Raw genomic sequence first — 14,480 nt, forward strand, 5'->3', positions numbered from 1 at the left:
CATAAACTTTCAGTATCAGAATAGAGTGGAATTAGGTTGCTGTAAGTTTTTGCTTCATGAAGGTTGAGAGTAGTACCCTGCAATTTGATGACTGAGGTTGCAGTGATCATGGTTCTGGAGTGGAGAACACAGTTCAGCAAACTCCCATTTTTTCTGCAATTAAAGAGCTACTCCCCTGTGAGACACAAGAAAGAGCAGATGCTGGAATCTAGAACAACATAGAAAAGCACTAGAGGAACATAACAGACCAGACAACATCTATGGAAGGTATTGTACAGTCAAAATCTTGGGTCAAGACCCTTCATCTAGACAGAGGTTTGCTTGAAACTGGCCAGCAATGTATTTGGGACTATTGGGGATCAGCTTGTTATGATCATAAGACCATAAGATACAAGAGCAGAAGTAGTCCATTCAGCCCATCGAGTCTTCCCCACCATTCAATCATGGACTGATCCAATTCTTCCAGTTATCTCCACTCCCCTGCCTTCTCCCCATACCCTTTGATGCCCTGGCTAATGTATCTCTGCCTTAAATACACCCAATGGCTTGGGCTCCACAGCTGCTCGTGGCAACAAATTCCACAGATTTACCACCCTCTGACTAAAGTAATTTCTCCGCATCTCTTTCCTAAGTGGGCATCCTTCAATTCTGAAGTCGTGCCCTCTTGTCCTAGAGTCCCCTACCATGGGAAATAACTTTGCCATATCTAATCTGTTCAGGCCTTTTAACATTCGGAATGTTTCTATGAGATAGAAACATAGAAACATAGAAAACCTACAGCACAATACAGGCCCTTCGGCCCACAAAGTTGTGCCGAACATTTCCCTACCTTAGAAATTACTAAGCTTACCCATAGCCCTCTATTTTTCTAAGCTCCATGTACCTATCCAAAAGTCTCTTAAAAGACCCTATCATATCCGCCTCCACCACCATTGCCGGCAGCCCATTCCATGCATTCACCACTCTCCACGTAAAAAACCTACCCCTAACATCTCCTCTGTACCTACTCCCCAGCACCTTAATCCTGTGTCTTCTTGTGGCAACCATTTCAGCCCTGGGGAAAAGCCTCTGACTATCCACATGATCAATGCCTCTCATCATCTTATACACTTCTATCAGGTCACCTCTCATCCTCCGTCGCTCCAAGGAGAAAAGGCCGAGTTCACTCAACCTATTCTCATAAGGTATGCTCACCAATCCAGGCAACATCCTTGTAAATCTCCTCTGCACCCTTTCTATGGCTTCCACATCCTTCCTGTAGTGAGGCGACCAGAAATGAGCACAGTACTCCAAGTGGGGTCTGACCAGGGTCCTATATAGCTGCAACATTACCTCTCAGCTCCTAAATTCAATTCCACGATTGATGAAGGCCATACACCAAACACCTTCTTAACTACAGAGTCAACCTGCGCAGCTGTTTGAGCGTCCTATGGACTCGGACCCCAAGATCCCTCTGATCCTCCACACTGCCAAAAGTCTTACCATTAATACTATATTCTGCCATCATATTTGACCTACCAAAATGAACCACTTCACACTTTTCTGGGTTGAACTCCATCTGCCACTTTTCAGCCCAGTTTTGCATCCTATCAATGTCCCGCTGTAACCTCGGACAGTCCTCCACACTATCCAGAACACCTCCAAGCTTTGTGTCATCAGCAAACTTACTAACCCATCCCTCTACTTCCTCATCCAGGTCATTTATAAAAATCAAAAAGAGTAAGGGTCCCAGAACAAATCGCTGAGGCACACCACTGGGTCACCAACCTTCATGCAGAATATAACCTGTCTACAACCACTCTTTGCCTTCTGTAGGCAAGTCCCACATTCCCCCCTCATTCTCCTGAACTCTAGGGAATATAGCCCAAGTGTTGCCAGATGTTCCTCATACAGTAACCCTTTCATTCCTGGAATCATTCTCCTGCATCTTCTCTGAACCCTCTCCAATATCAGTATATCCTTTCTAAAATAAGGAGTCCAAAACTGCACACAATACTCCAAGTGTGGTCTCACAAGTGTCTTATACAGCCTCAACATCACATCCCTGCTTATACTCTATACCTCGAGAAATGAATACCAACATTGCATTCACCTGCTTCACCACCCTCTCAGTCTGGAGGTTAACCTTTAAGGTATTCTGCACAAGGACTCCCAAGTCCCTTTGCATCTCTGCATTTTGAATTCTCTCCCCAACTAAATAATAGACTGCCCCTTTATTTCTTCCACCCAAGTGCATGACCATATAATTTCCAACATTGTATTTCATTTACCACTTTTTGCCCTTTCCTCTAAACTATCTAAGTCTCTCTGCAGGCTCTCTGTTTCCTCAACACTACCCACTCATCCACCTATCTTTGTATCATCGGCAAATTTAGCCACAAATCCATTAATTGCTTAGTCCAAATCATTGACATACATCGTAAAAACCAGAGGTTCTAACACCGACCCCTGTGGAAATCCACTGGTAACCGATAGCCAGCCAGAAAAGGATCCCTTTATTCGCATTCTCTGTTTTCTGCCAATCAGCCAGTGCTCCACCCATGCTAGTAACTTACCTGTAATTCCATGAGCTCTTATCTTGCTAAGCAGCCTCATGTGTGGCACCTTGTCAAAGGCCTTCTGAAAATCTAAGTTCACCAGATCTACTGCATCTACTTTGTCTACCCTGTTTGTAATTTCCTCAAAAAATTGCAGTAGGTTAGTCAGGCAGGACTTTCCTTTCAGGAAACTCTACTAGCTTTGGCCTATCTTATCATGTGCCTCCAAGTACTCCATAATCTCATCCCTAACAGTCGATTCCAACAACTTCCCAACCACTGATGTCAGGCTAACAGGTCAATAGTTTCCTTTCTGCTGCTTCCCACTCTTTTTAAATAGAGGAGTAACATTTGCAATTTTCCAGTCATCTGGTACAATGCCAAAATATATTGTTTCTTGAAAGATCATCGTTAATGCATCTGCAATCTCTCCAGCTACTTCCTTCAGAACCCGAGGGTGCATTCCATCAGGTCCAGAAGATTTATCCACCCTCTGACCATTAAGCTTCCTGAGCACCTTCTCAGTCATAATTTTTACTGCACATATTTCACTTCCCTGACACTCCTAAATGTCCGGTATACTGCAGATGTCTTCTATTGTGAAGACTGATGAAAAATATGCATTCAGTTCTCCTGCCATCTCTGCGTCTCTCATTACAATATCTCCAGCATCATTTTCTAATGATTCTGTATCTACCCTCAACTCTCTTTTACCCATTATATACTTGAAAAAGCTTTTAGTATCTTTGATACTATAGTCACCAGCTTCCTTTCATAATTCATCTTTTCCTTCCTAATAACCTTCTTAGTTTCTTTCTGCAAGTTTTTAAAAGCTTCCCAGTCCTTTATCTTCTCATCAGCTCTGGCTTCCTAGTATGCCCTCTCTTTTGCTTTTACTTTGGCTCTCACTTCACTTGTCAGCCACGGTAGTGTCCTTTTTCCATTCAAAAATGTCTTCTTATTTGGAATATATCTGTCTTGAACTTCCCTCCTTTGTCACAGAAACTCCAGCCATTGCTGCTCTGCTGTCCTTCCTGCTAGTGTACCTTTCCAGTCAACTTTGGCCAGTTCCCCTCCCTGCCATTGTAATTTCCTTTATTCCACTGAAATACCAACACATTGGAATTTAGTTTCTCCTTTTCAAATTTCGAAGTGAACTCGATCATATTGTGATCACTGTTCCTTAAGGGTTCCTTAACCTTAAGCTCTCTTATCACCTCTGGATCATCGCACAACACCCAATCCAGCACAGCCGATCCCCTAGTGGGCTCAACAACAAGCTGTTCTAGAAAGCCATCCCTTAGATGTTCTACAAATTCACTCTCTTGAGGTCCAGTAGTGGCCTGGTTTTCCCAATCCACTTTCATGTTAAAATCCCCAATGATTATCATGACATTGCCCTTCTGACATGCCTTTTCTATCTCCTGCTGTAATTTGTAATCCACATCCTGGCTGCTGTTTGGAGACCTGTATACAACTGCCATTAGGGTCCTTTTCACTTGCCATTTTTAAACTCAACCCATAGAGACTCTACACCTTCCGATCCTATGTCATAGCTTTCTAATGATTTAATATTATTTCTTATACACAGGGCCACACCACACCCTCTGCCTACTAACCTATCTTTCCGATACACCTATATCCTTGGACGTATATCATGCCCTGCATGCATACAGAGATGTAGATTGCAGAGCAATTTCTAAGCACAATCACACTTGAAAAAGATACTCTTTGCCCATGTCATTAAAGAAAACCTGATGCTTTTTTGAGATTAGAAGAAGACTATGCTGACGCTACTTGATGATTTTCTATTTGCGTTATCACATGGTGACAATCATGTCCATTATGCGTCAAGATGGACAGATTCTCGGAGCAGCTTTTTGGTGAATGCAGAAAGGTGGGTGAGGGGATCTTTGCAATGACTTTCTCTGTGGCAAACAAAGGGAAAACCTTCTGTGGCTGCAACAACTGTATTGTAGTTCTCTGGCCTTGTCAAATGTTGAGGATGAACCCATAAATTTGTTTTCCTGATAAAGCACTATTGTGTCAAGTTTTAGATCTTCACTAGGGATACCATCTACTCATACACCTTTATCAAAATGGTTTCTTCAATTCTGTGAATCACTAACCTCTAATCAGAGATTTAATAAGAATCTAATCTGCATATTTAATGCTTCCACCATTTAAAGGCTATTTGGAAGAGCACATAGGTCTCATAGAATGTCAGTGATGTAATGGACATTCTGAATCTGTAACAGGTAGTTTATAACGGAATGAAGGCTGTTTTCATATGAAGAAAGTGCTTTGTCTTCACATGGAGTATGATGTTGTGACATATATCAGAATTGTCATGGCCAGGTACATCTATATCAGGTAGATCTGTAGGTAAAAGAATGAATACACAACCTGGGTTGACTCCCTCACCATCTGCCATGGAACCAATCAGGGAACTATGTTCCCAGTGAAGAAGATTGAAGTCAGTGTCTTTGCTATTCCATGGTTCTGCCAAATGGAAGAGAGCGGGTGCGATGTGTCTGTGATGCTGCTGCAATTAAGTTTTTTTATTGCACCTTATGTACTTGAGCATGGGACAATAAACTCCACTTAGACTTCATTGAAGGAAAATGAGCCATTACTAGAAGAATATTTCCATAATCTAATTCCATCAGACTCCAGAAGAACATTTTCTCCAAAGATAATTAATTTACTATGCATGTAAATAAAAGTTACTGCATAAATCATCATAATAAAATAGGCAATATCCAGTACATTACCCACTCCATTGGCATGACAATCTATAAAATTATATGGCACAGCCTGAAATTTATTATGATAAAGAAAGAGATAGATGTGCTGACAAATTACTTATAGTGTAAAATTACTGGCAGTTTAGCAGCTGATTACTGGTTGTGAACCAATTTCAGAGATTCACCTGATGGTAAATTATTTCAGCTTCACTCCAACTTGAATAACTACAAATATAGTGTCCAAAATTGAGTCCTAGATATGCTATCAGTTGTGGCAGAACTTGTATGCTGTAGTGGGCAGCCACACTGAAAATAAGGCATTGCTTCCTGATGAAATTAACATATCTTATGAACATTTTAAACAGCAGGGATTTGGTATGTCACCATCCACTTTGACAGGTTCCACCACACTTGAAACCCAGGCACCATTGCAGATGTAAGATCAGTCTTCTAAAGAGGGAACTCATGGAAAGTATATGGGCTGGATAGTGCCCCAAGCCAAATCCTTAGGTCCAGTGCAGATCAGCTGGGGAAGGGGTGGTATTTGTAGAAATTTTTAACGTCTCCCTGCTTCAATCTGAAGTTTTCACCTGCTTTAAGAAGCTTGTTATCATCCTGGTACCTGATAAACACAAGGTAATGTGCCTTAATGACTATCACCCAGTGGCTCTGACAACCACCATTAAGAAGTGCTTCAAGAGGTTGGCCGTGGCACACATTTCCTTCAGCCTTCCTTACAACTTCAGCCCATTGCATTTCACCTATTGCTGAAAGAGGTCTATGGAGGACACCATCTCCCTGGCTCTGCACTCATCACAGGAACATCTGGACAGTAAAGGCACCTGTGCTTATTGACTACAGCTCTATGTTCAATACTATAATTCCAAACAAACTCATTACCAAATCTGAAACCTTCAGTCAGCACTTCCCCTTGCAACTGGACTCTCGACTTCCATGCAAAATGAAGAAAAGGCAGCAACACCTTCGCCATGGTTATTCACAACACCTGTGCCCCACAAGGCTGCGTCCTCAGCACCCTATTCTACTCCCTGTACGTTCTTGACTGCACGGCCAGATTCTGCTTTATCTTCATCTATAAGCTTACAGTAGGGGGCAGCACCGCAAATAACAATCAGTTGGAGAGCAAGAAGGAATAGAGAGCTTAGTAAGATGTTTTCATAACAACAACATTTCCCTCAAAAACAAAAGGGCTTGTCATTGACTTTAGGAAGTGAGGAAGTTGTATATGCTCAATGGTGCTAAGGTCAAGAGGGTTGACAGCTTTAATTTTCTAGAGGTGAACATTACCAATAGTCTGTTCTGACCAACCGTGTAGACACTATGGATCATAGTGAGCACACCAATGTAAAAGCAAGAGATTCTGCAGATGCCGGTAAAGAGTCGCAATCTGAAATGTCGGCTCTTTATTCTTCACCATAGATGCTTCCTGACCTGCTGTGTTTCTCCAGCATTTAGTTTATGTATTACACCAAAATCTCTACTTCCTCACTTAGATCACATTTCCTCCCCATTCAGATGTTTGGCTTGAACAACAACTGATCATTTTGACCATGTCAGAATGTTTTTTTATGCATTGAGCTATTGCCACATGATTGGCTGATTAAATATTTGCGTTAACGTGGTGTACAGGTGTACCAAACAAAGCGCCCACTGAGTGTATGTGACAATAACAAATCAATTCCAATTCCAAAAAAACTCATTGTTATGTTACCAACACACATCAAAGTTGCTGGTGAATGCAGCAGGCCAGGCAGCATCTCTAGGAAGAGGTACAGTCGACGGTTCAGGCCGAGACCCTTCGTCAGGACTAACTGAAGGAAGAGTGAGTAAGGGTCAGTTAGTCCTGACGAAGGGTCTCGGCCTGAAACGTCGACTGCACCTCTTCCTAGAGATGCTGCCTGGCCTGCTGCGTTCACCAGCAACTTTGATGTGTGTTGCTTGAATTTCCAGCATCTGCAGAATTCCTGTTCATTGTTATGTTGTTGTCCTTCTTAGAAAGTAAGCAAAAGGTCCAATGACTTAACTACCACAAATGTGAGGCTTACGGGTCTATGTCTCCCAGACCTTGCTTTGCAGCCTGTGGCTGGCTCAGGCTCTTGATCCTAACACAAACTGTTTACAAGTATTATTAAAAAAAATTAATTAAAAAAAAATTAATCAATCTGCAGACCATGGAGCTGAGCAGAAGACACTAACTTAATGTAAATATAAGTAGGCCTTGACCTGAGTGAATCCATTACTTGTTATTATCACTGTCTTGTGCTCACGTTGTTCCTGATGGATTCAGCAAAACGTTCTATGCTGCGCACAAATAAGACAGAAACAAGAAGACAATCCTAGCTGAAGCCAGACTTCATGGTTAAGTCATGTTTCCCTCCCATTGATTTGAACTACACTATAGATAAATATAGTAGTTGGATGTTAGTTGGATTCAATACCTGATTCCATCAACAAAGCTCATTTTGGAGGGGGTGTGTGTGTGAGAGAGAGAGAGAGACAGACAGACAGACGGACAGACAGACACCAGGCAGATATTATTGCCTCTCTCCCATGTATAGATGATAATATCCCTTGGGCAGTGCAAATGTAAAAGGCTGACAAAGGTTTTCCCACCAAGTACAGCACAGGTTTTGCACAGGTGGAATACCTGTAAGCTATTCAGACTATAAAGCCAAGCTGGAAATCAGACACTTCCAGAGGTTTTATTCAAGTCAAAGGAACATATGGTTATTAGGAATTGTTAGGCATGGAAATTTTTTCAAACACCATGCAGTCACAAAAGAAAGTGCAGTCTGCAGTCAGACAGCAATATAGGTCAGGACTGAACAGAGTTAAGCAGAACCTCTTGTTCTACAGTGCTGCCCATTTATCCTCTAACTATTTTGAATTTATTAATTTTATTCCCCAATTTATTGAAGTTAATTTTTGTTTCTCATCAATTTCCATTTCTGCTAATTTGAATACAGTCTATAAACTTGGTGAATTTCCTCTCTTTCTTTCCCCTAGAATCATTTACATACTGCATAAACATTGTACTTCCCAGCACTTAACCCTGGGACATCCAGGCCACCACCTCTTACACTACTCGTCCAGCTCAAAATATAACTCTAATTCCATAGATTTTAATTTAAACCAGAAAAAAAATCAATTCCTCGGATGTAATATAAATAAATAATATCCGCCGAAACCCAGTATACAGGGTGTAATTAACATAAGGTCTCTTCCCATGAGGCCATGTGCATTTCCCACTAAATTACTCCCAGAGCACACTGGAAGAATAGGCTAGGATTGAAAAGAAGCTGACAATGTAGCCATGCGAAAAGACCATGTCAGGATTCAGAAACTGCTGACACACACCACCCCACCAAAAAGATAAATAGCAGGAAAATTTTTGACAGCTAAAGAGCAATAAAGAACAACAGTTAAGGAGGCAACATGTTTTAGTGAAAGATATTTCAGGGGCAATTGATTGGTTAAAGCAGCAAGTTAGGTTCTCCACTAAATGAACTTTTCTTCATCTTACCACTAGAAAAATATTTCTAAGTTCTTCCATTTAATGCTAGTGCAAGTGTTTACTGCTGAATGACTTACATTCAGAATTCCTTTGGGAGCAAAGAAAAAGGCAGAGCTACAAAAGTTGAGGGTGATGATGACCTTGGCTAAGATTGAAGTTCTTTGTTACCCCATGAGCCTGAGTTTGCTTTTGATGTTATATACAATAGTTACCCATATCAGCGGAAAGCCATCTGAGTTATTCATTTTGGTGGTTCAAAAAGAGAACCATACCAATCACACCCCATCAAATATTTGGTCGCCTACCTTCACATTTCTCTGAAGATTTTTTATTGATTTTTAACAACAGCCTGCACTGAGCAAGATGTAACCAAGATGCTGTTTGAGCATGCTCAGAACAAGAAACTGAATTGCTAGGCACGATTTATTATTTAGTAATGAAAGATATTTCTAAGACACTTCACTCTTCAGCAAATTTGACATGTCAGGAGGCATTAGGTTCAGCGATCAAAAGCATTTTTCAGTAATTCACTATTGCAGTTCATGAAAAACTGGCAATCAGTAAATAAATAGGAAATTCCCAAACAGCATGGAAATAAAGGCCAAAGAAACTGTTTTGACAATGCTTATTTAACATTTGGCAATAACAGGAAAGAACTACAATGGTCTTCTTTAAGTAGTGCTCCATCCAGCTAAAGGACCAAGTGGAGCTACAATTTATCAAATCCAATACGCAACATCCCCTCAGGACAATACTGGAAGTCAGTCTACATTTTGTGCTATCCCATGATCTCCTGACTCTGACGAAAATGCATGCAATGTTGCGTTCTGAGAAACTCAAAGGATGTTAAAGACAAGCTACAAGTGCTTTCTTTCTCTACCTCGAACTACTTCGAGCAGATCTTATCTGGTTATTTTGTTCACCCCATTTCAATAATCCCATAGCACTTCCAGTTGGCAAAATAATGGATCTCCAAGTGAATTCAAAGCAATAAAAATATGGGTATCAGGCCAGGCTGGGTCACAAGCAATAAGACTTAGGGGAAAGTACTTCCAAGCCAGTAAACAAGAAAGCAGCTCAACTGAAAAAGACTTTGGTTGTAGGGTAATTAGATGGGATGACAAAAGCGGGAGCAGCACATGGGCTAAGGATCAAGTGGCCCTTCTCAGCCTATACTTGTTCATTTCAATCCATCCTGAGCAAGAGTGATTTACCGCTAGAGTATTCTGTATTCTTGACTATCAAAATTGTGGTATGTGAGGAATGTTGGTAAGGTGCAATTTACTGTTTCATGATGCAGTATCCTCACACATCTGTATAGCACACCCATGCTGCAACATGCATAAACCCAGGTGATGCATATGGAATTAGTTGATTAGATCACAATAATTTTTAGCTTTTGAACTTGTAGTTTTTGTAACATAGTAACTTACGTCTTACATTATACTGCTTCTACAAAACAACAAATTTCACAACATATGCCAGTGATAATGAACCTGATTTTGATTCTGAATTGCCTGGCAAAAATATTTCTTCTTTCCAATGCAAAATGTGATTTAATGAAACTCGAGATAGCAAAGAAATTCTTAAATTTGAGGTTGACAGATCCAAATCTTAAATTCTTCAGAGAATATACAAACAGGACATAGGCAGCAATGCATTTTGTTTGAAATAGTAATAATTTCAACCAGCTTTTAGATTTGATAATGTGAATAGAATTGTGAATTGATACAACTTAAATTTTTCCTAATACAGGTATAAGATTGCTGATGGTGATAAGTCACATTATAGAATATATTGTTAAAGTTTCTATGAACACAGACCTGATTTAACCTAACTTACATAGCCTACATTTTTCTCAATTTTGTCAACATAAATTCTTATGTTAAGAAAGCAAGAATTAAACGAGGTCACTGAGTTCATTAAACGTTAGTGGATTATTTACATTACTGCTTTTGCAGTTTTTAAACTTTGTGGGAGCAATAGAGGAATACCAATTAAATTATTTTTACAAATGTAAAATGTATTATATTTCCAGCAGGCTGTTTGGAAGGATACGAGTGAAGTCTTATCGCAAAATCAAAACATTCACTAATTTATAATGTGCTGCCAAAAATCAAAAGTGCGACAGATTTTTACTTAGTAAAATGCAAACACCTAAAGCCCAAAATCAGGCTTTACTGCAGCTGGAATCAACTAATTCTTACCAGGTATGAGCCACTGTAAATCGACGCTTTTGATTATTGTTCTTCAGCATCATTCTTCGGAGGAGACGTGGCGAATTTCTGGGTGAAATGTTGGGAGATAGTCTGGGGGATATGGAGGGTGATTTTCGTGTAGATTTAGCATTTTCATGCCCCAGCAAGTTTCCACTCATGATCTTCACAAAAGCATCATTTAACAAAGGAAGTGAACGAAATTCTTTTCTTGGATCCGGCGAGGCTGTAGTGTCCTGACTTGTTGATTGTGCTGCCATTATTTTACTAAAAATGTCATAAAAAGATCTTTCTAAACAGCCAACAAGTCAAACGACAAAAGATACACTGAGAATAATTCCTTGTGCTAATCAGAATACATTGATAGCAATACACAGGTTCATTAAATTTCTACCACAAAACGTTTCCAACAATCTGCTCAAGTGTCTTCACTTCAGTAGGAATTGCAAACCTGAGAGAGTGAAAGGAGCATGAGCGAACTGTAACAGAATAAGCAGATCACTTCCACACGAACCTGTAATGATGGCAAGCAGCAGGAAGAATGAAGCACAAGGGTGAATACACCCCTTCCACTGTTAGACTAATCTAGTAGTCAATCAAATACGCCGGGCTTACTCACAGTTCTGCATTTGCAGGGTGCACAAGAAACCCATCATACGATTAAATAAAATGCTGCAACATTACATAATTTTTAACTCCTTTGGGGTGATTTTCTCAGTTGCTTGACCCTTCTCTCTGTAATTTACATTTGCAGGAAGTGAGTGCCTTGACAACCAGAATAGATGTTTTCCTGTGGCTGTAAAACTGGGCTTTTGTCCAACAGAACTTGATTCAACAGGCAGCACCAGGGAAGCTCCTGTCATTTAACATCTTTTGTTTAGGATGTTAAATACCAGTGAAAATGATGAAGCTTTGTACACTTTTGGAAGAAACACAACTACATCAGTTGTTTGCCTTATTCAATGATATTGCTGATAATGCCAAATTAATTTTTGACTTCCCTCGTCACAGAATTTTCCAGATTATTTATTTCTAAACACTGCATTCAATTATTTCAATGAAGAACAGTACTCAACTGTAGATTCAACAAACATGAAATTTAGAGATAAAAATTGCATGACTATTTCAAGAACCACAAGCATGTTTGTATTGGCACTGACTGGCAGGCAAAATTAAGGAAGGAGATATAATGTGCGAAGTACGTTTGTAAATGTAGAAGCTCACGTACTACTAATGGTTAAATCTGGCAAATTTTGTTTGCAGTTGTAAATTGTATTAAATAAAACCAGCAGTCAAATAAAACATATGAAACTATTTTAAAAAGATTCTAAACAATTATTGTTTTATGCTCTTGAACAAATACGGTGAAGAATGCTTATCATGCATGATAGTGAAGCAAGATGTCATCTTAAAATATAGTCTATTTAACAATTCAAAAAACATTAACCAAAAATACATAAAACTTGAATAAAAATTACGAAATTGGGAATTATATTTTCAAGTAATGTATAAAATATGTCATTAATAACTTTAATTTGAATATTAACTATTTATGCAGTGTTGAATATCTAAAAACATGAAAATATTGCATTTTAATTTAGAAGAAATAGAAACCTTCACATTTACATGACTTGTTTCTTGATGTTTCACTGTGGTTTGGAATATCTCTATTACATCTTAAGGCAATTATAATACAATTATATTGCACAGCAGTTCCTAAATTTAGAATGTCAGAATAAAACAATTACACACAAAGCACTACAGAATCTTAGCCCTGTCCTAACATACTCCATCTGCAAGAATGTCCGGTGGTTGGATACTGGGCCACAAATTACCTGCGCGAAACAATAAAAATTAAAATTCAGACTTCAGGGAAGAGATTGTGTTCAGTAAATGTCACTATTCAGACTGCAAATTAAATAGCCTCAAATGTTTACATTAGGTATGAAAAGAGTTATTATTCCTAACCTTCATTATGTCAACATTTAAACATATTTGCATACAAAGTTCAGCAGTACAAATGTGGAAATATTTAAATTGAACCAATTTAAAAGATTGATAGATTGAGTATTTTATTACCTTTTAAGTCAAGAGTATGAAACTTGAACCGACTTATAATTTTGAAGTTCATTCCATCACTTCACACATTTTAAAACCTCACAAACCGATATCGATAGATTTAGCATCCACCAATGTTATCAAGATACTCTGCCAGGGATACTGAAGGAGAAATTGCCAGGTCACAAACAAGAGAAAATCTGCAGATGCTAGAAATCGAAGCAACACACACAAAGTGCTGGAGGAACTCAGCAGGCCAGACAGCATCAATGGAAAAATGTACAGTTGACGTTTCAGGCCGAGACCTCCAGCAGAGTTCCTCCAGCTTTGTGTGTGTGTTGCCAAGAATATGCCAGGTATGGCCATTTGCGTCTGAGTAGCTGATTCCAACTAGGACAGTGGCAGAGACTTACAATTAGGGAACTTTACAAATAATGCCTCAGGGCCTTTTACATCTTCCAAGAAAGGCTAGCAGCATTTCTAACACGATTGTGCCAATGTGTCTAATTAATGCTCTCTGTGGTTGGTAATAATCCCCCTAGGTAATGAAAAAGATCTCCCAGGAACATTTCACAATATGTTATGTTGCTTCCAGTGGTTATAAATTGAATGGTTGGTTTGGATGCCCACTTTGCTCATTTCAAATTAAATTGCAAGGTAAAGCTCATTGAACAGATTGGAACAGTAACACCTGCAACTACCTTCCTATGGGTACCTGATGTTACATTACTCTACAACCTGCAGGATTATACACAATCATGTTAGGATGGTGTAAAGTATCACTGTATTTGATTGAACAGTGAATCAACTAAATGTGCCTTCATAATGTTACTACTGTTCCCCCAAGCATATGAAATCCCTCCAGTTTACATTGAACTACAGATCTTTCCAGATTAAATATTTTCCAGCAATTAAAGAATTATTCCAAGATAGCCATTATATATGGTTGCTACAATGTGGCTCCATGTCAGATTTCACTCTTCACATTCTGGAGATGTGTCAGCTCTGTGTTTTACTTTCTCAAAGTTCAAAGTACATTTATTATCAAAGTATGTATACCATATACAACTTTGAGATTTGTCTCCTTACAGGCAGCCACAAAACAAAGAAACCCAATAGAATCTGTGAAAACCCCACATCACAAAGACTGACAAATGCCTAATGTGCTAGAAAAGAACAAATCGTGCAAATAATAAAATAGGCAAATAACACACAGAACGTGAACCGCTAATGTGTCCACAGCCACGAAGCCAGCTCGGCTCTACAGCCAGTCCAGGGGCTCCACTGCTGCAGGTCACAACTGCAAAATCAGTTCAGCACTGAGGTGAGTAAAGCCTCAGGCAACAGTGAGCTGAACACCGGCTCGTCTTTCACCCTCAGCCTTGAT

General features: G+C 39.5%; 2 protein-coding genes across 3 annotated transcripts in view; both read right to left on the bottom strand.

Moving 5' to 3' along the window:
- pde4d (phosphodiesterase 4D, cAMP-specific) overlaps positions 1-11,594 on the bottom strand; it is a 698,763-nt gene extending 687,169 nt beyond the window's left edge. The window contains exon 1 of one of the 2 annotated variants that reach the window (XM_063042963.1): positions 11,027-11,594. In XM_063042963.1, the coding sequence (XP_062899033.1) occupies positions 11,027-11,295 (269 nt within the window). In that variant the 5' untranslated portion in view covers positions 11,296-11,594. The remainder of the gene's footprint in view (positions 1-11,026) is intronic. The other variant, XM_063042964.1, reaches the window with a different exon arrangement.
- Positions 11,595-12,610: 1,016 nt separating this feature from the next.
- Positions 12,611-14,480, bottom strand: part of LOC134343400 (3',5'-cyclic-AMP phosphodiesterase 4D) — a 541,959-nt gene continuing 540,089 nt past the window's right edge. The window contains exon 4 of the mRNA XM_063042106.1: positions 12,611-12,870. Within this exon, the coding sequence (XP_062898176.1) occupies positions 12,867-12,870 (4 nt within the window). The 3' untranslated portion in view covers positions 12,611-12,866. The remainder of the gene's footprint in view (positions 12,871-14,480) is intronic.

Source organism: Mobula hypostoma, chromosome 3, assembly GCF_963921235.1.
Source record: "Mobula hypostoma chromosome 3, sMobHyp1.1, whole genome shotgun sequence".
NCBI lineage: Eukaryota > Metazoa > Chordata > Chondrichthyes > Myliobatiformes > Myliobatidae > Mobula > Mobula hypostoma.